The following is a 25596-nucleotide window of genomic DNA, read 5'->3' as shown; positions in this document are numbered from 1 at the left end:
TTATCAGCAAGTTTTTCATTTAAAATTTAAAAAATCTACCAACGAATTTGCTAAAAAATGATTCATGCATGTTTTCAGAATTAATATGAACATTGTATCAGACTCAGAATTGTTTAAGTCTTATATAGTAAAATAAAATTTATGCTTATTTCAAAGTATTTTAATATTTCTTTCCATCAAACAAAAGAGTCCAATCTCTATCATAATTTCAAAAATAGTTAAATATACAAATAAAATTTTATGTTATAATATATTTTGAGATCTGTTATTGGCACCCCAACTTGTACTTATCACACCTCAATTAGAATTAAAAAAGGGAGCGACTAGAGGCATACCACTAGTTTTTGGTGGCACTGTAACTTTTAAAAAATTCTTTTTTTAAAACCTTTATTTTAAGGTACTAATTGCACTTCATTACGATGATCTTACAATTTAAGGTTTATTTATCTTCCCATGGCTTCTTCTTTACTTGTACTGTATTTCTCTTGTGATTGATCTTGCTCATGTTTTCTTTGCGCCAATCAAAGGTATTAGTTTTTCAATCTATATTTAGACTTTGTTTCAAAATTGATAATATGCTTGGATCTTATCTATTGGAATTTAGAGGTCTCTGATAAGCCTGAAGTGCTCACATGGATTCTGACAAGTTTTTTAAACCTCACAATAGCTTTAAAATCATCAACAACAGTCCTCCATTGGTTTATCAATCTGGATAAATGGTCATTAGAAGGATTTGTGATGCATGTACACAAATTAGGCCATGTAAAAATTATTGAACCAACAATAATTTATGTGGGCATGATTGAAGAAGAGGAATACAATTCTTATTCTATTATTTTTGGGGTGTAATCATCCAAACGGAGTGCAAAGGAGATTTTTTAAGTAATGCATTGCAATTCATAATGGGTGGTGTGCAACTAATTGGTCTCTAAAAAAATCAATGGTTAAGAAACAATAAAAGTTGGGGTGCCAATAAAACTCTCTCTATCTTTAGATTTTTCTTTGTTAGATTTAGGATTTTATATAAGCCTAACCCTAGAATGGTCTGTTTTTCAATCTTTAATTGGGGAGGGATAAATAATTTATAAAATTGGGGTGCCAATAACAATTATTATGTGTGTTTTTTAGTCCACCAAGTCTTACTATCATGGTGAAGAAAAAAAAGGCCTTATTGAGTCTCATCCACCATCAAAGGACCTCGAGATTTGTAACAAACTCTAATATCTTATTTTACAAACTCAAATTGACTTGAAAAACAACATCAAGCTTTGTATCGTAGTGAGATATCAAAATCTTATTTCCAAAGAGGTCGTTTAGAGGAGACTTGTCGTTTTTTTCAGCCCTCTTATACATTTTTGATGCGAATGGTTCGCATCAAAGTGATATACACATGATATAAAGGGAGGCGATGGCATCATGGCAGAGAACGAATTAGGGTTCAGCGAATTCGGCTTTAGGGAAAATAAGTGAAAAAGTTGCAGAGATTGAATCGATGGGCGACGATCGAGAAGTAAGTTGTGTGATTTTTTATTTCGGAATGGGTGGTTTGGGAAAATTTGTTATTTATTCGAAAGAAATTCGAAGATGGGGGGTTTGGGTAAAACGACCCATCTTAATTACAGGTATGTTGTTCTTGCTGATATTGGAAAATTTTATATTTTTGATTTGTAAGTTCAGACAGATCTTCTGCTTTGGATGTAATTTAATTTTCAATTTCTTCTATTCTTGTGTAATTTTTTTTTTTTTTTTTGTAATCCCATGAAGTGGATTTACATATAAACCTTCTTGACACATAAATTTATATGATTCTTTTTAAAAACCAAAAGCCTGCTAAGAGATGCCACAAACAGAAAATTTCATTTATTTTTTATTAGTAGATTGATAATTTTACTTCGGTGACACTATTTACTACAATTTTTTTTTTTTTTTTTTTTTTGTAGAGATCCTAATTACTGCAAATTTTCCTGAAGTAATATGTATGAAGAAATGGAACTTTAATTTTCATTTATAAATTATAATAAAAATTACATTATTTATTAGTTTATGTAATCACTTTTAATTAATATGATTTTATGCGGATCATTAGAAAATAATGATAAATTATACAAAAAAAATTTGAGAGCTGCTATTGGCACCCCAACTTTTCCTTATTACACCTCAATTAAAAATAAAGAAAATAAGGGGGTGCCAATAGAAACTCTCTCATTTTTTTTTTTTGCTAAAATTTTATTTAATGGGTTAAGGATTTTATATGAGTCTAATCATAATTATAAGCAAGTAAGCAACTATTGAAATTGTTTGAAAGAGTGTTTTAATGTTTTGTAATGTTGATATTATAATTTGAGCCATACCTTTGAAATGTTTGAAGAGTGTTTTAATAGTTAATTGGGATGTAGTCAGTAAAAGTTGGGGTGTCAATAGCAGTTTTGAAAAAAAATTGATTCGCAGAATGGTCTTTAAACTACTCAAATCTCTTCTTGACAATTGTTGTTTTACAGTTATGCCCATCTGCGTTGTGAGAGCATCGAAGGAAGCCTGCGAAAGGTGTACCAACTACTTTAATGACTTGAAATTTTTAACACCTATCTCGATACTAGATTGTAAGTTCTAATTATTTAGTAAATTTTGAGTTTATTTTAATGATTTAAGAGTTTGGATTTTGATTCACCAATAGATTCTGGAGTGTAAAAAAACATACCTTAGCCTGTAAGCGCGTTTTAATAAGAAGTCAATTGAAAAGTTATCAAACCCTTGAGTTTCACATTAAGTATTTATCAAATAGGTAAAAAAAAATTTAGAGATATAATTTGGGAAATTTGATCACACCATTAGTATCGTATTGAAAAATTAACCAAAATGGGTTATAAGATTTTCAAAATCAGAATTCGGGAAAAACAAATTTGAAAATGACATTTTGTCTTGTTTGGGTATAAATATGCAATATAAAGAAAAATGTATTTCTTTTCTCATCTTCCCTTGACCTAACACAGTCCCATTTTTCTTCCACATTCCAACTTAGATTTACAACGATAAACTAAGATTTGAGGCTTGACTAAGAAGAAGAAAAGATTCACCACGATAAAAGTTTCGATTTGAGCCAAATAAATTTGATATTTATCAACGTAGAACTCCAAGATAGTGCCTAGACTAGTGGCATAGAGGTTGATCCAGTAGTTGTTGAGAAAGAAAAGATCTTCACGCTAGCGATGGCTTCATGTTAATTCAAAGAATTTCCATTTTTAGTTGAATGATCAATTTTGTGATTGGATGATCGTGATCATCTCAAATCGATTTTCAATCTAATCCTTCGTAGAAGGAGCTAATCATGTAGGATGCTTTCCCTTCTATCTTTTAGTTTCAAAATTTTTATAGAAAATTCATTTGATCTTTGATATTATTATTGTTTTTTTTTTTCTTTCAATTATGGATTGATTCACTAATTTCATACATTTTGAATGAATTGAATCGCAATTCTTAAATTGATTCGATAGATTTTGTTTAATATGTCGTGCTTTCCAAATTCATGATTTTATTATATCATTTGGTTGGGATTTCTTGTAGATCTTTCGATTAGATTTGCAATAGTGAAAATTGTGATTGAATTTGAGTTTAATCGGATTGGAAATTGAATAAAATGTTTTTTTTTTTGGTTCATGTCTGTCGAAGGCACTATTTTTGTTACTGCTAGAAATCGGTTTTGCCACCGACAAATTCTATGCTGGTGGTGGCATCGACTCTTGCCAACAACTATTTTGTCAGTGACATCGCCGGAATGATCCTTTTGCCACTGACATAATTGTTCATTAAACAACTTGTGTGTTTTTTCAGCATTAAAAACATTTAAGTAAATGTCATATTTAATTTTAAGTTCTATAATGAAATTAATTGATTACCCCCTATTTGGAAACAGTAGGAATGGTTTAAAAATTCATATATCAATGTATTTAAATCTAAAAATTGGTTCAAAAAACAAAACATAATTTTTGGCGTTTTCGTTAGATTTTGAATTCTCGGTATCTTCTAAATTACTATGAATAAATCTATAAAAATTGCATGATGTCAATACATTTATGTAAGGCTTTCATCATGAAAAATCTTTTTTTCTTTTAACGTTTGAAGAATTTTGAAGAATCAAGTTTCCAAATTCTTAGTTTAATTTTCTATAGTTTTAACTATTTGTGGTTTTATCGCGATTTTCGAGTCTTTCTAGCTAATCAAGACCTTATGAAATTAGTTGTTGCCTTAGAACCATTCTAGAAAATCATATACTCTGATAGATATGTAGGAGGATAAATGATGGATTTATCGATTGATTGATTGATGAATGTATATCGATAATGTATATTCTCGACTGTTTGATGAGATAATGACTCTAGAGGTATGTAGTAGCTAAGACCAATATTATTACTTGATTGATAGGTAGATGAGTGTATATCTGACATGTTCCCACAACCATATGAAGATATGATTGATAGATGGGATTGAAGATCACTACCATTGTGATGTATTTTCGATAAAAAAAAACTAGTATATATTATAAAACAAAAATTATTTTGTTTATTAATAAAAGATCGTAGAAAACCTAGAAATGGTGATGCGTTATTATATTTTAGGAAGTGACGGGTCAATTTAGGATAACACTTGATGTTATATGCTCTTTGGTAGTATGGGATGCCTTAGAACGTAGTATAACGTGTGATATCCGGAAATTTCTATTCTTTTTTTTAAGTAGTATGTGTGTGTAAAGGCGATCTTTGTATAGTATAGAGGTAGTCGGGGTTTACATGTATTGTCTCTTGATAGGTTTAGACGTGGGGAGTTCACTCCTAGACTAGTTGGTGATCATTGTTAGTCTGTAGTCATCAAATGAATGACCCACGTAATTGGTCTAAGTGTTCGGACCTTGGTTAACGGTTGATTCTAAGTTGGATAAATGGTCACCCAAATGTGGTAACAATGATCGGTTACAAAATCAGATGCCAACGATGGGATTTTATCGTGAGGAGTTTGGATATAGATAGTCCATGCCAAGGCTATCGTATCGGTGTGTTACTCAATTCTCTTTTCAAGGCTCTATCTGTGGATCTCGAAAGTAGCCTCTCACAGTATGTGCGACCCTCAACTCCTGATTACGCGGAGGGGCCCACTTACAAATGAAGTTGGGGGATCAGGGGTCAAAATCTCTAAGAGGATTTTGATTCTTGGTTACCCCCCCGCAGAGCAAATGGGAAAACCCGACCTTGGCTCCTTTCTAGAGACTTGCATGATTTAAATTGTTCAGTTTGATTATGCGTTGCATTTGTGACTAATTGTTAGAATGGCGTTTATCTTATTAAGTAACTTTCTTGTTACTCATGTTATCATTCACCATTACAGATTTTTCAACTTTAGATGAATTTTTCTTTGAGGAGTCGTTTGAGAAGGCTCCTAAAGACGATCATGTCGATGTCTTGCCATCGCCGTCGATTTGAGGATTATTATAGGATTTTTGTGATTATTTGATTATAGATAAGAAACATATGTTTGTTTAAAGATTTTGTAATATAATGTATTATGAGATTGAGGATTTGGATTATAACTATATTTGCTGATAGCTTCCGCATATTTTATATATTTATGATTAATTATTTTGTTGTTCTGCTGCATTATATTTGTTTAAATCAAGAAGTATTGTGTTTGTTTTGCAGAGAATGAGTGGTATTGTTATCACACCTCGAGATTCCAATGTAAGACTTGACCATGGCTGATGAGTGGTTGGAGTGCTTAGATACACAGAAGGTTTTATGTGTCATCTTTATGTACAAAGGGATGTTGCACATTGGTGGACATCAGTAAAAGATAATCAACTAGGGAGACAAAATAGTTGGAAAATTTTCTAGAGGAAGTTTCTTGATAAATACGTCCTTACTAGCTCTAGAGATAGGAAGAGGATGGATTTTGACAGATTGGTTCAGGGCACTATGATAGTAAATTAGTATGAGTCTCGATTCACCTAGTTGGCTCATTATGTACTAGAGCTAATTTTTATTGACCAGATAAAGGTTGAAAATTTTGTTCGAGACTTGAAAATTTCTTACAAGAGTAGGATGGTTGCGTTTGAGATCACTGACTATTCTGAGGTAGTCACTAAAGCCCAGAGGCTGGAAATGGTAGACGAAGTTATTCAGAAGCAGATTGCCGGAATTAGATCATTGCCCCATAGGGCAAGAGACAGATGATTCATTGGTCTGGTGGGTCAAGCTAGCAGTGGATTAGTAAGCTATAGGAAGATATCATCGACTGACTTTCGGCACCAGTAGGCCAGTATACTCAAAGGGCAGTAATACCTACACAGGGCAAATGTCAGCTTACAAGGCCACAAGCTCAAATGATTAGAGGCCAAGGTCAGACTATGAGACCACAAGCTCAGATTACTGGACCCCCACCTTAGTCGCAAAAGACATCTATGGGCCAAATGCACAAGGAGTCGATTAAATGTTATGAGTGTGGAGAATTGGGGCACTTGAGGAGACAATGTTCTAAGATTCGTCAACATGTTCGACATACATTGACCCAGATTAGGGTTTTATGCTATGTCATAGGCCAACGCGATAACTTCAAAAGACGTGGAAGGTATGAATATGATATACAATTGCTTAGCTCATATGTTGATAGATTCGGGGTCTACACATTCTTTTATTTCCTCTACTATGGTAGGAAAATTAGGTTTGTCCACAATTGACACAAAACGGGCATATTATCTTTGCTAACTACCGTTGGAAACAAAACTATATCACATCATGTTTGTAAATTTTGTGCTATTAAGATAGGAGATAGTTCATTTGAACTAGACTTGACAGTTTTAGATCTTTGAGATTTCAACATTATCCTAGGCATGGACTGGTTAGCAGCATACCATGCTGTTGTTGATTGTTATGCAAAGACAGTTAGATTTGGTACATCAGGGCGATCATAGTTCCAAGGATTTCAGAATCGAGTAGTTCGAATGATAAAACTCCCAAAATGTATAATAGATTTTGGTAGTATGTATGGCTGGATGACTACCGTTAGCGAAGTAAATGACGAACCACTAACGATAGTAGCAATTCAAGTTCCCAGATGTGTTTCTTGAAGAATTGTTCAGATTACTCCCAATTAGAGAATACAAGTTCTCAATTGAATTGATTCTAGTTGTGTTCTCAATGAAAGCTTTATCAATTCCACCACCGTGTTCTTATTATGTATCTTTCTTTTCTTTTATGATGATAGATAGATTATTTACGTAAAGCTATGATAGATGATTTTAATTATAAATTGATAGATTAATGATTACTATAATTGCTTATTGTTTTCGTTTAGACATTATCCGAATGTTATTTTGTACTAAAGCTTGCATTATTTAAATTGTTCAGTTTGATTATGCGTTGCATTTGTGACTAATTGTTAGAATGACATTTATCCTACTGAGTAACTTCCTTGTTACTCACCCTATCATTCACCTTTACAGATTTTTTGATTTTAGATGAGTTTTTCTTTGAGAAATCATTCGAGAAGGCTCCTGAAGAGGATCATGTCGATGTCTTGCCGCCATCGCCGTCGATTTGAGGATTATTATAGGATTTTAGCGGTTATTTGATTATAGATAAGAAAGGTATGTTTGTTTGAAGGTTTTGTAATTAATGTATAATGAGATTAAAGGTTGGGATTATGATTATGTTTGATGATAGTTTCTGCATATTCTAGATATTTATGATTGTTAGTTATTTTGTTGTTTCGTTGCATTACATCTGTTTAAATCAAGAAGTATTGTGTTTGTTATGCAGAGAATGAGTGGTATTGTTATCACACATCGAGATTCTAATATAAGAATCTTCGGGATTCATGTTGGGATTTCGGGACGTGACAACTACAGATGTATGGATTCCTTTCTAAAATTTTGCAAAGAAAACTGGAAAAATATTATTAAACGTGGAGTAAAACTTTCGAGTATGGTTAGTTTTGCTTTCATCAAGTTTCAACAGCACAACACTTATAGTGAATTCAAATACTTAACGGTATGAGTTGATGAATAGTGTCATGAATTTGAGTTGTTGCCTCGATTGGAATAATCACTGGATATCGTTCATTGAAATACAATACACTATAGATTCCTTCACAAAATTTTGCAAAGAAAACTGGAAAAAGATTGCTAAACAAGAGTAAAGCTTTTGAGTATAGTTAATTTTGATTTCATCAAAGCTTCAACAACACAACACTTCCAACAACCTCAAACACTTAAGAGTACAAGTCGACGAACAATGTAATGAATCTAAGCCTCTACCTCAACTAGAATAATCACTCGAACAATGTAATGAATCTAAGCCTCTACCTCAACTAGAATAATCACTCAATATCCTTCATCACTATCCCCATGCATTGGACTAATCAGAGTCAATAACAAAGTTACAACGTTTCCAATTAAAACTTCTTTTTATAATTTTTTCCATAAATTTCTATAGGTGCAAGATTTAAAATGCTTTATTAAATTATCAATTAGAAGAAAAAAAAAATGATACACAAATACTTATCATTGATATGCTTTATATTATTTTTAAAAATGCTTCAACTTTGTTTCTAACAAATACTTATATTAATATTCAAGATGCAATTTCTGAATAGAAATTGGCAATCATGTAACTCCTTACATCCCTAACACTACGTTTGGATAGAGCTTCTTAACGACTTATGCTCCAACGGGGAGCTAGCAAACGTTTGGATAGATTTTTGCTCTTACACAGAAAGATTTTTAGCTCTTTGTTGAAAAACCCCAAAAACTTGTTCTTGCGCGAAGAGATTTGGCTTCTGCTCTTGCACGGAGAAGTGTATTCACACAAGGCCTAAGCCTTCTGTCGAGCCAGCTCATGCTAGTGATTTTGGACTAGGGGATATAAGCATTTTGATGGTGGGGCCATTTGGAAAGTGACCAGACTAGTGATTTTGGCTACATTGATAGTTGGTTTCGATGACCTTATGATCCCAAATTCCTCCTGTTTAATTCTTTATAACATAAAAAGATGCAATGAGAAAAATAAGATGAGTAGCTCACATCCGACGATGTCCCAAACTATTGGTATATATTGGGACAAAGAAAGCACGAGAGTGCGTTTTGAGAAGATAATAAGTTTAATAATACCTTATTTGTTAATGTAGGACACATTCCGATTGATCGATTGAGAAGATAGTAAGTTTAATAATAAATTATTTGTTATTAATTATTTATGTTTAATGCATTATTTATTAAAAATATAAATATTCTACAATGTTTTGTAGGAAAACATACGCGATCTGAGGGCACTCTCAAGTCATGGGATTTGAAGGACATGGCCGCCTTAGCAAGTAGGTTGGGCATGACTCCCAATGAGTAGTAATATACACATTTGATCTCAGATTTTATAATTCCTTGGACTTCTCGTTTATCGTAAGATTGACAAGATCATCCGTTATTACTGAAGAAATAAATGAGTTTGAATTTGCATCTATTTGAAGATAATTGGTTGGTATTGAAGGTATTAGTAAAGGATTACAGGATGTTGGATACATATCAGATAGATTGAAATCACAGTTTTAAAACTCAGTTTTGCGTCTCATCTCGTCCATGCTAGATATCGAGTTGTCTCAGACGAGTTTTCCTATACATTTGAGATCTCTTGTTAAAATTTTTAAAAAATGAACATGGGGTTTTAAATCTCGTCCGAAAAATTGACTTGTCGACTTGGACAATATGTCTCAGTCTCGGACGAGTTTTGAAACCATGATTGAAACTGCCCTTACTTCATTTCGAGTCTCATCTCGTCCATGCCAGATACCAAGTCGTCTCGAATGAGTTTTTCGATACATTTGAGACCTCTCGTTCAAAAATTTGAAAATTGAACGTGGGGTTTTAAATCTCATCCGAAAAATTGACTTGTCGACTTGGACGATACATCTCGATCTCGGACGAGTTTTGAAACCATGATTGAAATTGCCCTAATTTTTATGGAGCACAGATTGGGAACAATTTGGATTTGGAGGAGAGTTAGAAATTGTTGTTTCAAAGTGGCTGATTAATGGAATTTGATCGATAATTTAATAATTGTAGGCTATTGTACTGCCCAATCACATTCCCATGGATCCAGTTACATTTGTTACCAATCTAGATCTCGTCAATGATAAGATTTGTTAGGTTATTTTTGTACTATTTATCTTATAATTGATCGAACACTGCATTTTTTTGATCGAATATTGTATTAAACTAACTTATTTTTATTTTTAATTATATTAAAAACTAATAAATGTCTGTGCCTATGAAACGATTCGCTCTTGCACATGTTCCTTATAAGTTGAATATTCCTTACTCGTTGAAAATTTAAATAAATCGATGAAATATATTAGCAATCTGAAATTAATTACATTCCTCTAGATTTCATGAAAAAGAAAAATCATATTTTGAATGAAAGACTTCAAATTTTGTGTTGAAACAAGGTTTTGAAAATGTATTAACTTATAACTTCTAAACTTAAAATTATAATTCAATGGTGAAAAAGTAACTCTTCTAGCATCCATTTTATTAAAAATTCATAAAATAAAATAAAATTATAAAAATAAATGAAATAAATTAAATTAAAAGTTTCAACAATTTTGTTTAAATTTTTTACTAAAATGTTATATGACCCCTTTCGTAAATATTTCAAAATGGTTGCAAGGAAAATAATTCCGATAAATATGAGGCCATTTTTGTTAAACTCTAATTTGATCTTAGAATTTTTTTTACGCTATAAGTTTACAATTTAATATAAATATTTTTCGGTCCAATTGAAGGAAAAGTTGAGGTTAAAACCAAAAATAGAGATAATGGGTCATATAAGGAATGGGGGTGCAAACATTCAAGACTTCCATGCGAACCAAATTTTCTTAATTTTACCCATACCTATAAAACTTGAGAACTTTACATGCTCAAATTTCCACTTTGCAAAGCTTCACTCAGATTAAAATAAAAATATATTAAATTTATAAATATAAGAAATAGTTTTAATATATTTAAATAAAAGAAATGTGATTTTTTGTTCTACCAAAAAAAGATGGTTGGACCACCATGATTGAGTTTTTAAAACATTGTTTTGGACTTTAGGTGGCTGTCATCAAGCTCAAAAAGGTGGTTGTTTATTTTTTTATTATTATAATAGTTTTATCGAATCTGAATTTTTGGATGAAATCTTTAGGGTTGGGGTGTTGGATTGCCAATTTTATCATCCTTGCAGACCCAACAACCCTTAGTAAGATTTGAAATCATACTATTGTAGTCTATTTGCTTTGGTACAACGGTGAGGGTTTTGTCAAGTAGATAAGGGGAAGAGTGATGATAATCTGGCTTAGGCACATGGCAACTCAATCGACTTACTTGATGTGACAGGCTCGGGAATCGTAGATGTGCTCGCCTCGGGAAATAGAAATGCGGTTCCTGATAAAAAAGAACAGTTTTTGTATCCGAGGAGAGCAGATCTATGGTTTTCGAGTCTGTTATGTCAAGTAAGTCGATTGAGTATGCCACATGTCTAAGTCAGATTATCACAACTCTAGGGGAAGATAACTTGCTTGTATTTTTCACGATAGCATGAACATGATCGGTGAATAGTTTGTGGGGGCAATTGAGTAGTTTTAGCTAATAGGGTTCTCAACCTCTGGATTTTCACAACTCCATCTAACACCGTGGGTTGTCTTTATGACCGGGATAAAAAATCCTGTTTTGTATAATAGATTCAAAAACATATAGACTATTTAGCAAGAAAAAAAAAATGTAGACTAACCAATGTCAAGATAAATGTCGGATAAACAGTATGGAAATTAATCTAGCTAAGAGTTTCCACCACAAGGTCAATGAAATAATATTGAAATTGACATCATTTGGGACGTTGTTGTCGTGGACGTGTCGATTGAACCATAGATGCTTTTCATCAAGATTCAAGTGAGAAGCATCTATGGTTTTGTGCACACCAACGTCCCAAACAATGTCATATAAGTTGAGGTTAAGTAATCATGATCTATAAGCATGGTTTTTAAACTCGGTATCGCTTCTTGTCTCGTTCAGCTTCGATACTGAGTCATCTCGGATGAGTTTTTCGATACGTTTGAGACATCTCGTGAGATAACTCGAAAAATTGTACGTGAGACGTAAAACTCGGTAAAAAAAATGACTTTGTGAGCTAGTCTCATTCAACTTCGATACCGAGTTAACTCGGATGATACGTCTAGGTTTCGGACGAGTTTAAAAACCATGTCTATAATTTCTTTTATGTAATCTAAATTTCAAATGATTATTTAGTAAAATAGATTTTGTATTGAATAATATTAAATTAACTAATAAAAGACATTCACATACACTAAACTGACATGGAATGTGCATAGAAACATATATATTTTTTTTAAAGTTAGTTTCACATGGCTTTTTTGTATTACACACGAATAACAATAATGACCTTATGACCTTACACCCCTCCAAGGCTATGTGAGATGACTAAGACCACACCTCATGATGTAGATGTCTTGAGTAGAAATCCCCATTTAGGGGTCACCCTTAAGGGTTTATCTCATAAATTATTTGTTGTGTGTGGGGGAGGAGACGCATGTGCCGTGAGGATTAATCAGGTACTCTAAGAGGATCTCTTACTCCTTAAAGAGCAAAGATAGAGAGATTTACTGGGCAAACTTATCAGTTACAATTTTATTACAAAAATTCCCTTACTTCGTCAAGTTTGTTATTGAACAAACATTTACTTTATGAATCAAGCTACCATGACTAGCTTAGTCAGATTTGAAAGGGACATTGGACCCACATAAATTATCAAAATGACAATCCAACATCACATACTTTTAGATTTCATGGAAAAAATTAGATTAGAAAGAAAAAAGAAATTGAAAAAAATCATTTTTGAGCTTGATCCAAAGTGTTGAAATGGATGACTACTGAACTCCCAAATTTAAGTCTTCAATTCAACGGTGAAAACTAACCATTTTTTTTTTCAAATTTCTTAGAATTCTTTTCCTTTATAACTCTGTGGCATCAAGTCATGTTTTTGGACTTCAAAAATTGGTGTGGTTAGGATCCACATCAACGTATGTTCAGTAATTAACTAACACATCAATTTGAATTTTATGATGTGGATCTCCACTTAAAGGTTTCTTGGGTTACAAATGTGGTAAAGTAAGGCTTGGAGGGTAGCAAACTTCATGAAGTTAGATTCCTTGGGAGTTGTGAGAACTCGAAGGGAGTTTTTGTAATAAAAATACAACAGGTAGGTCTGCAGGGTAAATCTCTAAAAAAAAAATGTAAACCAATACAATCCCTTGAAGAGAGACATAAACTTGACCAAATCAACTCAATTCTTGTTCCATATCCAACAGTGCAATGTGGCACCCATTTTTTTTTTTTTTGACTCACTAGCCCAATGATCATTTTCACTCGGGTAATGTTAAAGGCATCCCAATTATTATCAAGCACAACCCACGCTATAGTCAAATTATTTTATCTTATATGAGTAAAAAGATTTGGAATGACCTGATTTTTTGTGAGGATGATATCTATGGTGAGTAGATCATCCTTATAAAAATAAATCCATTCCGAAACTTCTAACCCATCATAACAAGTTGGAGAAACGTAAATCGTTCATTTTTTTTTTTTGTAAATCACTTTTGATGGGATTATAAATTTCAGAATGAGCTAATTTATGGTGATGATCTCCTCATCATATAGATCATCCTCACAAAAAATCAGCCTATTCTAAAACTTTTAAACTATATAAGACAAAACAAATTGGCTACGGCATGGGGTTTGTCCTTGGTTATAATTGGAGTGCCTTTAACCATATCCTTTTCACTCACCTTTGGTGGAGGTGGGCTTACCCTCCCAAAACCATCCCGACGAGAATTTCCAACCATTTTCATCATGATTTGATCCATAAAATCATGGATTAAAAGAAAAAGAAAAAGGGAACAAGGGTTGAAATCCTTTATAAAAAGAGTCGTGACAAATTAACGCGTTTGTGACGCATGCACTTGACGTACTTTTGGCACATATACAAAGAGTAGGGATCTAAAACAATGTGTACTACTTAACAAAGGTCAGGTGACACCCCATTTCATGCCACGTGGTATTTGTAAGATCTATTGACTATATGGATATGTGGTCCATCCCTTGGAGAACCTAGGTACCAAAAATCATAGTGTGTTGATAACTTGTATTCGTTGGTCTAAGCTCTTAAAAAAGAGTTTGATTCCAACGATTCAAAATCATTCTTAAGCATGGTTTTTAAACTCGTTCGAGATCAAGACATATCGCCCCAAGTTAACTCGGTATCAAAGATGAATGAGATCAACTCACAAAGTAATTTGAGATGACTGTGTATTGTGAGATAAACAAGATGTCTCAGACAAGATTTTCCAATATCTTGTCCAAGACAAACGAGACCTCACAGAAAAAGTATAAATCGCGAGTTAACCGATATGTATCGGATGAGATTTTCAAAATCTCATCCAACTTAAACGAGACAAATGAGTTAAAGTCCTCAACCCTATATCTTTCACCTAAATCAATATTTCTTCATCTTCTTAATTAAGTGAACCCAAAAACGCAAGATTTTGGGGAAAAACTTCATATTTAATTTATTTATTTTGATAGATATATATTTAATTTATTTATTTTGAAAGGTAAATATTTAATTTATTTATTTTGAAAGGTATCTTGTGAATTATTTTTTTAATTTAATATTTTTTGACTTCATTTTTTAATAGAAATTATTTCTAAATTTTTTCAGAATTTTTCAAAATTTTTAAATAGTTAAATACCATTATCTCAATGTCAAACGAAACAACTCGAACAAGATGAGACATATCGCTCGAGTCAACTTGATATCAAAGTTGAACGAGATGAGACGAGAAATCAAGTTTGAAAACCATGCTCTTAAGACAAGACTAATATCAATGGATGCATATCACCAATCAAACTGATATTTTGTGGGTAAGAGATGGATCACATATCCATATAGTCTGTCGGTCTCACAAATATCACTTGTCACAAAATGAGTTGTCACCTGACCTTTGTTAAGTATGACACACCGTTCTGGATCCCAACCTTTTGTATTCATGCCAAAGTGCGTCAAGTGCATGCGTTAAAAGTGCATTAATCTATCACGACTCTTATGAAAAATAAGCAAATAAAGTTGCTACAAATAAACCCAAACCCAAACCCATTTCAGTCTTATATGCTCAACATCAGATTGGATTGGTTTGGATTCGGATTAATACCCAAACCCATTAATCAGTCCAGCCTACCTTGAATCTTGAATATTCTGTGACAATATCTAGGTGGACAGTGGACTGGCGACGCAAGTAATGTCCACAAGTTGAATATTCCTAAAGATTCCTACTTTTACGACGTAACTTCTCTCTGTCTTCCACCATGGAATTGTCAGCTTTCTTTCTGTAGAAATGTCAGCCAATGAAAACTCAGTATTTGATAATACCTCCCTCACCTATTTTTTTAACCTTTTCTTAACTGTCAGAGAATTAAAAAAAAAACCCAAAAAAGACAAACAAACAAAAGGGCCAATTACACAACACAATTTTAATATAAGCCGTGTTGATAAAACTGTCTTTATCAAAATTTTAGTACAAAATTGCAAAAATAAATGCGTCACCTTCTCCAACCAACTCTTTAAATGTGCCACATGTTTTAATAGGTGTTTGCATCAAATTTTTTTCACTAATGATTTTGAATTCAACCTGACGGTCGGACTCAAAAACTAATTGACGTGTCATGTACAAAGAAATATAGATTCTTTGGCTCGACATACATAATTACAAATGACAAGTCGATTGTGTATCCCAAAAGATAAAATCTACATTTTCTTACCCATGGCATGCGCGTGAGTTTTTGAATCTCCCTTGTCTGGTTGAGTTCAAAAATCAATACTAATTTTTTTATGATAATTTTGGAGTACTAATTTTGTAATTCAACTTGACAAAGTAACTCAAAAATTCATTGATATAGTAGATGCAAGAATTACAAATTTTTTCTCAAGATGCATAATTACAGATATTTTATGAGAATGTGTAGTTGTGTATCACAAGGGAAAATCTATGATTCTAACATTAATTCCTTAGGTGACACTTGCGAGGGTGTCCCTTCACTTACCTGATGTGTGTGATGTACGAGCATTGTATTTACCATGAACTAATCCTTGTACAAGACTATGGTATATGGATTGGGTATAACCCAAATAGAGTCAGATATGTCAACAAAACTATGATCTGAGCATGATTAGGCTAAATCCAAAAACTTTTTTTATTGTTTTCGAGTCATGTTCGTTGGTCGTGTTAACAACCACTATCTATAATTTGGTAGTCTTTATCCTAAGTACAATCTTTTCACGTTTGTTCATAGTTGAAGATGAGGATGTTTTCATTTTTCATTACTTTCTATTGTCTAATATCATTTCTAGAGTTGTGATTTTCTAATGCTTCTTAATGTAGTATGTGCTAGAATCATAAATTCTTTTTTCTTGAGATACATAATTGTACATCTGTATAAATATGTACAATTATATATCCCAAGAAAATGATCTATGGTTCTAACACATGCCACGTCGGGACGTATCTTAGAAGGAGGGTGTTAGAAAATCATTATTCTAATTTCTTAGGTCGAGTGGGTATCTTATGAAAATCTAGACGTCTCTCAATAAAATATACATCAAAATGAGGGGTGGTATCTTGAAATATTAGTAAAACTTTTGAAAAAAGTGCCATTTTTTATATTCTCCGACGCAACCTAAGACTCACCAAAACCAAACTTCAAATACTTCCAACACTCTCCGCCACCACCAACACCGACACCAACACAACTAACAACGTCCATGGCGATCACAGCTGGTTTCAAACAACCAACACAGTCTTTAGGGTTTGCGAAACTCAATGAGAACCGTCCATCCTCCTACATCTCTCCTTCCATCCTCCGCCGCCACACCACCACCACCACCACAATCTTTGCCTCTCCTTTGAAATGGCAGGAGAATCAGAGTCGGAATCCGGTGATCGTACGTTTCTCCGGCGGTAATGTCGGCAACAATGGCGGCGGATATGGTGGTGGCGGCCACGGAGGCGGTGGTGGTGGTGGTGGAGATGATGGCGGCGGTGATAAGAACAAGTCCGAAGCGATTCTGGCTCTAGCGGAGATTGGAAGATCGTTGGATAGTATTCCTTTGGATCTTGCTTCGGCTGTTGAATCTGGAAGGATTCCTGTATCTATCGTGCATCGTTACTTCGAGTTGGAGAAATCGGCGTTGTTTCGATGGTTGCTTCAGTTTGGAGGGTTTAAGGAACGATTGTTGGCTGATGATCTGTTCTTTGCTAAAGTTTTCATAGAATGTGGTGTCGGCATCTTTACTAAGGTTTTTCTTTTCAAATTTTTGATTTTTTTTAATAATGTTTGTGTGTTTGTTGGTTACATTGCTCTGTTTTGTCAATATTTCTCTTGTTTGTGACCTCTAAGATGTTTATGTTGTATGGTTTAGTGAATTTTTAGACTAATTAGAATAATTAGGACTATTTCTTTATTGGTAATTTACACAGATTTGGAACTGTTTTAAGATTTGGTGTCGTTACTAAGGTTTTTCATTAATTTTTTTGAATAATGTTTGTGCGCTGGTTACTTTGCTATGTTTCGTCGATATTTCTCTTGTTTGTGTTGTTGTATGGTTTTGTGAATTTGTAGACTAATTAGGTCTACTGCTTTATCTGTAATTTAGACTTATTTGGAGCAACTGTTTTCAGATTCTTGTTTCTCCTATAGGTGTTTAAAGTTCATTCTAATTTCCGAAGTTTCAAATTTTGAGATTTTCTTGCAAAAAATGGCATTGGGCAATTTTCATTTGCTAAAATGTGCATGTTTCAATCAATGGTGAAATTTATCTCATCAACCGATAGGAAAGCTGAATACATATATGTAATGTTTGTTACATTTGAAACCTATAATGCTAACAAATAGCTTGCTAGAAAAGAAAGGAAAAAAGAAAAAAAAAAAAAAAAAAAAGAAAAGAAAAGAAAAACAAAAAAGACAAAAAGAAAAAAAAAAAAAAAAATCACCTTAGAATCCATTTGTGTTTAACATGGGTACTTGGAATTTTTAGAGGAACTCATGTAATATACTTAAGAGGTTCAAATGGCTCAGGGTTTTGTAGTTGATTTCTTCCCTAGGCTACATAATGTACAACTCTCATGGCTATAACACCAGCAATCCGTACACCAAAGAATTTTTTATGGAGATACCCTAGAGATGCTCAACAATAATACCCCTTAAAGAGAGAACCAAAGAATTTTTTATGAACCAAAGAATTTTTGAGGGATTTTTCTTTATGATTGACGGAGATACCCTAGAGATGTTGGTTTGTCAAGCTTATTTACTCATTTTTGTCAACATTTTTTATATATATGGCATACATTCTAATTAGGTAGATTAATCAAGTCTTATCTGTTGTCAGCTTCGGGGATTCTTATGTGTTTTTGATAAAATTATTTCTAACATGCAATTAGGTTGGCAATTCCCAATGAGCAGCTAGAGTTTTTTTTTTTTTTGATGAGTAAAAAATTGAGGTGACCAACCAAATACAAAGTGGCAAAAGAAAAAAACAAAAGAAGAAATTTGACAAGTAGAACCCAACTATATAGAATTGCTACAAACACAATCCCATTTTCCCACAAAAGCTTCAAAAAATACACCTCTGAACTCCTTATATACCTTGCACCCAAAAAATAAAAATAAAACAAGAGAATCAAAGTAGAAAAAATAATGTTCTTGATCTCAAGCTCCTTATACTCTGAAAATATGATTGTTGTGCTCTTTCCAAAGCCCCCAAAAGATTGCAAAAGTGAGGAAGTTCCAAAGTATTCTCTAGCATCCGAGAAATGCCTGTCAAAATGAGACCAGCTACTGAGAAGATCAACACTGGACCCTGGAATACAACCCATGATGCCAAAAAAGTGACACCATACAGAATGCGCCAATATGCAATGAAGAAGCAAATGATGTGCAGATTCCCCATAACCTTTGCACATCACATAGAAGTTAGCCATAGAAAATCCTCTAGTCATAAGTGATTCCATGGTCATAATATTTTTGGAAGCCGCTAACCAGAGTTTTTGCTGACCAACTAGCATAGCTGGTTGAAATGGAACTATGTAGTTGGTTTGCTGAGTTACCTTTAAGGGAGATGATTTTTTTTCATTGCTGGTACTAGGGATTGGATTCTCAAATTGTCTCTTTAGAGTTGAGGTCCTTCAATAGGGTAGTCTGGTTGGTGAGTCTTAAACTTCTGAGTTAGAGAATGTAGAGCTTGTATATTTTGCAATTTTTTTTCACAAGTATATAGATTTTATTTAAATTAAAGAGTGGACCATGGAGATCTACCAAGCCAGACAGAAATAGAAAAGAACAGGAAAGGGTGAATAAACCACAACATAACAACAAACAAGGAGAAAATAATCCATACATCCCCAAATGATTTTTTTTTATCATAAGCAAAGATTCATTAATGAAAGCGAGATCGACCGTGATGACCAACCAAGCGAGGGCCAATACAAAAGAGACTACTCAATAGCAATACAACATACCCTTTCCCAATTAGCTACAAAATCCTCAAAGAAAATCCCCTAAACTCCTTGAAAACCTTGAACCAAAAAAATACAAGTCTCAAAATAGACATGATTGTTTCCTTACAATCCTTCCCCTTTCCTTCAAAGGTGCGACTATTACGCTCTTTCCAAACATCCCAACAAATTGCAAATGGTGTGATATTCCATAACAACCTTTGCATATCCGCACAACCCCCTCCGCATCAAGAAATCCACCTTCTGAATTCTTCCCAGCACTGTGGTCCAAGTAAAGAAGGTGGCCTCATTGGTACTTTTGGGTCCCAAATAGCTACATGAGGACAAGATGAACCCCTCACATTACATAAAGAGTGGTAGAAGGACTTCACTGAAAACCCCCAAACCTTGCTCTCCCTCCAAACTCTCTCAACCTCTATCCCCAAATGATTTTATGCTTCCATAGCATGAACGGCATTCATCAGCCAACTTGTGAAGATGTTTCTGTCCTCAATTCTTTTCCATAGTTGGTCATTATGCTTATTGAAGTTCTCAGAAATGTTGTTTCTCTACGTGAACGATAAACAACTTAGTTTTTTTTGTTTAATGGTGTAGTTTGCTGGTATTGATGATAACTCCAAGGAAATGATGATCTATGGAACTTAAGTTACCCATTTGTACGTATCAACTCCAGATCTATTATTGACCTCACTTGTTTTCTATGCTTCAATTTTTTAGAAATCTTAAGATCGTTGTTTGATAGATTATTTGGTCTATTAAAAAATTCCCTCCTCCTTTACTGTGAAATATTTCCCTCTGGAGTATATCTTTCTCAACAGGCTATAACATTGACCATGCATAACGATTATGCTTTAGAATAACTTCACCGATGCTTAACTAGTTTGATGTCTTCTATGATTTTTGTGTGTGTGTGATTTATCTAAGTATATATTTGATTGGGTATAAGATACTTGTCACATGTGGATCCAATCTTAATCCGCCCATCTTACATTTTTCCAGACTGCTGCAGAATATGAACGGCGTAGAGAGAATTTTATGAAAGAACTGGATTTTGTTATTGCTGATGTGGTATGTGCTCTTTCCTGGTAAAATCTAACACTGGTATTACATCTTTTGTTTCTTTTGGTTGTGGTTTTGAAAAATCAAGCAAAAAAACTTTGAGGTCATGGGTTCATGTTCAATTTACCCATAACAATAAATAAAAATAAAAATAGCAGTTAATATTGAGGACAATTCGACCAGCGTACTAACTCAAACTGTATGTGATTGTAAGTTATAACAGTTTAGGGAAAGTTAAATCTATGACTAGCTGGATATGTTACACAATAACCAACTCTTCTTCCTAAAAGGTTACTTCAGTGGAAGGCAGAGTGACAAAAATTCCCAATTTTTTGAAAAAATCGTGATTACTTTTTGACTCTTGCATTCGGCGATTTAGACCCCAATTATTTGTGAAGTATTGAAAATTACATTTTATATTATGTTAATATCAAAATTTCTTTTAATGTGATTAATTTATTTTTATAATTTGAAATTTTGTTTTTATATCATGTTTAACATGTGAAATATAAATTTTGATATTTTCTATAATTAATAATATGTATTTTTTATTTTCCTTTTATCTTCCCCAACTTTGCTTAGTTTTGCCAGTTATTTTTTTTCCTAATTTTTCCCTTGCCAAATTATTAACTTCTAGTTACAATGTATAGCCGAACTAAGGCTGTCAAGTACGGAACATTTTCTATTGTAGTCTTGTTTCTAAGTACACATAATGCATCTAGCTTTTTGGGGTAGTTTAAGGTCTGTTAGATAGTACTTTTTTTATGATAATAACATCTTTACCATTATAATGAGAGAAGGTGGTGTAGAAGTGGTTCGTCTCCAAGTTTTGGATCTCATAAATGCCCCCACCTTTAGATTTAAACTTACTATTTGGTCAAAAATCAAGAAAATTGCAATCCCAAGGTCCTATAATCACATGGTTAGTTTTCAAAATTACAAAAAATGTCCGTTTTACTATGTAATCTTCAAAAACCCTTTTAATTAATAATTTAAATTACAAATAAGCTCTTTTGATATATGTTTGTTTGCACGTGCCACGTTCTAGTTAAGTTAATTAGAATTTCTTTGACAGGGTGTGCATTGTTTTATATTGTTATCTCCTTACCAAAAGTCTTACTTGCTTGCAGAAATATTACTTTAATGACTAATTTGTTTTTATTTTTATTTTTGATTACTAAGATTTTGGTTCATTCATTGTCTGGTTTTTCATTCATTTATTTATATTATTTACTTTCTAGTTACTTTCTTCTTAGGTAATGGCCATAATTGCAGATTTTATGCTCGTTTGGCTTCCTGCTCCAACTGTTTCTCTTCGGCCGCCTCTTGCAGGCAGTGCCGGGCCTATTGCTAAGTTCTTCTTCAGCTGCCCTGATAATGCCTTTCAGGTTACTGTTTGGTTTTCTAAAATTTATTGAATCCAGATATAACACTGGATGTAAAGATTGTTTTTGTAGATTGTATATATTACTCATTTAAATATCCTCTTTGCAGGTTGCTTTGGCTGGAAAATCCTACTCATTTTTACAGAGAATAGGTGCAATAGTGGTATGATAACATATTAACTAGTTCACATTTTTATGACAGATTTTTTAAAAAACATAAAACATAAAAAATAAAAAATAAAAAATTCATCAATTGCAATAAATTTAGAGAGTTTCTGTTGCCATACCTACTTTTGCTAACGGCACCCCAAGATGTGTGCTAATTCTTTGGTGATTTAACTATGAATTGGGGTGGCGTTAGCAAAAAATGGTATGGCAATAGAATCTCTCTAAATTTAATCTTCCTCTTTCTTTTACTTAAAAAATAAATAAATAAATCTTCTTATTTCTTTTGATGTGTAAGCTGGACTTGAACTCTCTACCTCAAAATTTGCATTGCAATGTGTCAACCAACTGAGCTATGGGTCCAAGCCCAATTTTATATCTTCCTTGATTTCCTAACTAAAGCCATTAGTCTTATAGTACCTCGATCTGTTCTGCAGCGTAATGGGGCCAAACTTTTTGTTGTTGGGACCAGTTCATCTCTGGTAGGTCATTCTTTTTGTTTGGTTTAAATTAAGTTTTTTTTTTTTTATATGCAATTTTTATTGTGTTTTTTGCTGTAATTGCTTGCTGTTGCCATGAAACCTCTGTACTTGGTTTTGTCAACAACTTTCCATTATTTAACATTCTTTATTATTCCCATATGCTTTCGACTTTGGAAATGGTCATGGTGTCATGCTCACATTTCTATTTTTACAAAGTCAACTAACTTTTTCTTTCAATTTTTTTTTCTATATATATATATATATATATATATATTTTAAAATTGGAAATAAAATACTTTTGCTGATATGCGACCACATATGCGTTTGTGTAATAGCATATGCACACACATGTTGATCACACATGGCCTATGCGATTTAACAACATTGTTGAGGATTGCTTAAAACCATCTTCTTTGTGGATGTGGAGATGGTTGGGACTTGAAGCGAGCTTGCTAAATTAGTTAAATCTGTGAGTGTTGGTACTTGGTACAACGACCTGGGTTCAAAACACTCCTCCTACTAATTACTGACCACTGATCTCTGTTGCCTAGCCCAGAAAAAGATATGGTTGGGATTGGGACTCATATTGTGGGTTCGGCATTCTTGCTTTTTAAGAAAATTTTAGAAGACAAAATTATCCTTCTAATATCTTAATTTTATACACAGTTTTTTTGGTAGGTAAAAGGAGTTCAGTCAATAACAAAGAGAGTGTACATACAAAGAGAGGAGGTTGGAAAAGCCCTACCTAATAAGAAGCAAAACAATGGGAACAATCGATTCGAGTTAAAAGGATTAAAAAAAATATTAACGCCAAAAGGCAATTGTGAAAGCATAGATAGTTATTTAAAATGAAATAGGGTACAATGACCTACAAAGTAACTATCTTGAATAGGTCCACTCTCTACCATAACAACCTTCGAGAAGGTGTCTTCCTCTTCCCTTCATATTATTGTTATATAATTTGTTAATCTACTTCATATTATCCTATTATTTACCTCTATACTTCAAAATAGTTGTTATAGTTATGCCAGATACTCCAATTTTAAGTGTGAAAAATGTATTTCTATCGTGTTGGGGCTGTCCTTTGCATAATGTGGTATATAATCTATTTATCTTAGACTATCTTACCATATACACTAACAAAAATGAGGCTCTTTATAGTGAATGTGTTCTAAAGGTAACGAATACAGTCTGGTGTTTAGATTAATGTTGCTTATCATTGACCCTATAGTATATATGATTTTAGGGGTTGTTTTATAGCTTCAAACATCATCATTTTATCGTGACCAAAAAACTGATTCCTTCTAGCATTAATCTCATCTTATGTATATATATATTTTCTGAAGCGGTAAAAGATAAAAGATAACGATGTTTAAGCCAAAATCTTGTATGCTGATCTGCTGATAGTAATCAACTGTTTTTCAGGTTGGAACAGGTGTGACAAATGCCTTAATTAATGCAAGAAAAGCCGTTGACAAGTCTTTGGAGGATGAAATAGAAAATGTTCCTTTAATATCAACCAGCGTTGCTTATGGGATCTACATGGCAGTTTCGAGCAATCTTAGGTAATTGGGTTACTTGATATCTCAAAGTTGATGATAGCATTTAGGTTTGCACCTAATTCATATACGGACCCCAAATTTCTAGGATAAGGCTTTGATGATTACGATGATGAGTTTAGTTACGAGTTGTGTCACTCAATGTATTTTTCTAAGCCATCAGTTGATGACTTGATGTAGAGGTTCTGAAAGACCTCATCACACTTTATTAAGAACCATATTTTGTGGGCCCACATTATCAATAAATTTTCACTTATTATAAAAAAAATGAAAATAAATAAAAAAAAACCCTAAGTACCCCGGGGTTCACCATGTTTTGCGACATCAAATGGAAGTATATATTCATGAACATTGAACTTTTGTGCACTGGCAGTGCAGATAACTTACTATGTGTTCTTTGTTCAACAGGTACCAAATACTTGCAGGTGTTATCGAACAACGGATGTTGGAGCCATTGTTGCACAAACACAAGATTGTACTGAGTGCAATCTGCTTTGCTGTCAGAACAGGAAATACATTCTTGGGATCATTACTGTGAGATTCTTGACCGTTCTCTTATAATTTTCATCGTTAAAAACTTTTAGTTTCTCCTCATGGTTGTAAATCTCGTCCGAGACTGAGATGACTCGAGTGAGTCATCTCGGTATCGTTCAGTAATGACACAGATATACACGGTGTCTCAACCACAGCATCTCACGAGATAAATGAGATTATGTAGACGATATTTTGAAAATCTCAGGGGAGTCAACTGGGATTTTGATTAAAATTATTATTATTATTATTTAGAATTTAAATGTTTACTATATAAACAAAACATGATTTTATGACAAAATCTTCTAATCTACCTTATTTTATTAAAAAAAATTATAATTATTTTTATTTAAATATATATAAATAAATCAGTATAAATCGAGTTAAATGGTTTATCTTGTCCGAGACAATTTGGTCTCGTCCATGGATGAGACGAGACGTCAAACCATGTTTCTCATTGAGAATTCTCAAAATGCATGTGTTTGAGCAGGTGGGTTGATTATGCTCGATGGATAGGTATTCAGAAGATTCGCGAGTAGGAAAAAAGGGTCGAAATTCCCTTGGGGTGCTTTAGCTTTCCTTTTTTTTTCCTTAATAGTAGGTAGTCTTTATATCAAAGCAGATCATTGTAAGTTTATTCTTTGTTTTAATTTATCTCAATGGTTTAAGAATCAAACCGATTATTAGATAACAGCATTGTTCAATTTGGTTAAATTGAATATATGTAGACATAATTTTTAAAATATATTCTTGATTTTTCTTAAA

General features: G+C 33.1%; 1 protein-coding gene and 1 long non-coding RNA gene across 3 annotated transcripts; both read left to right on the top strand.

The window, feature by feature from the left end:
• The first annotated feature begins 1422 nt into the window (after window positions 1-1422).
• LOC147383944 (uncharacterized) lies at window positions 1423-7760 on the top strand. Of its 2 annotated transcripts, XR_015172722.1 has the most exons (4): window positions 1424-1622; window positions 2499-2600; window positions 5688-6612; window positions 7487-7760. It is a non-coding gene; the product is annotated as an uncharacterized LOC147383944 (long non-coding RNA). The 2 variants fall into 2 exon arrangements; XR_015172721.1 differs by having other exon boundaries at window positions 1423-1622; window positions 5688-7760.
• Window positions 7761-16815: 9055 nt separating this feature from the next.
• On the top strand, window positions 16816-25596 carry LOC147383943 (protein RETICULATA-RELATED 4, chloroplastic-like). The gene is made up of 8 exons (XM_086426650.1): window positions 16816-17435; window positions 20650-20718; window positions 21966-22097; window positions 22204-22257; window positions 22697-22741; window positions 24167-24306; window positions 24709-24834; window positions 25322-25596. Exons 1-8 carry the CDS (start codon window positions 16902-16904, stop codon window positions 25368-25370), a joined length of 1149 nt encoding a protein of 382 aa, XP_086282776.1. The 5' UTR covers window positions 16816-16901; the 3' UTR covers window positions 25371-25596.

The sequence above is a fragment of the Akebia trifoliata genome, chromosome 15, assembly GCF_017979445.1.
Source record: "Akebia trifoliata isolate Shusen 1 chromosome 15, ASM1797944v1, whole genome shotgun sequence".
Lineage (NCBI taxonomy): Eukaryota > Viridiplantae > Streptophyta > Magnoliopsida > Ranunculales > Lardizabalaceae > Akebia > Akebia trifoliata.
This window is presented reverse-complemented; position numbering and strand designations above follow the sequence as displayed.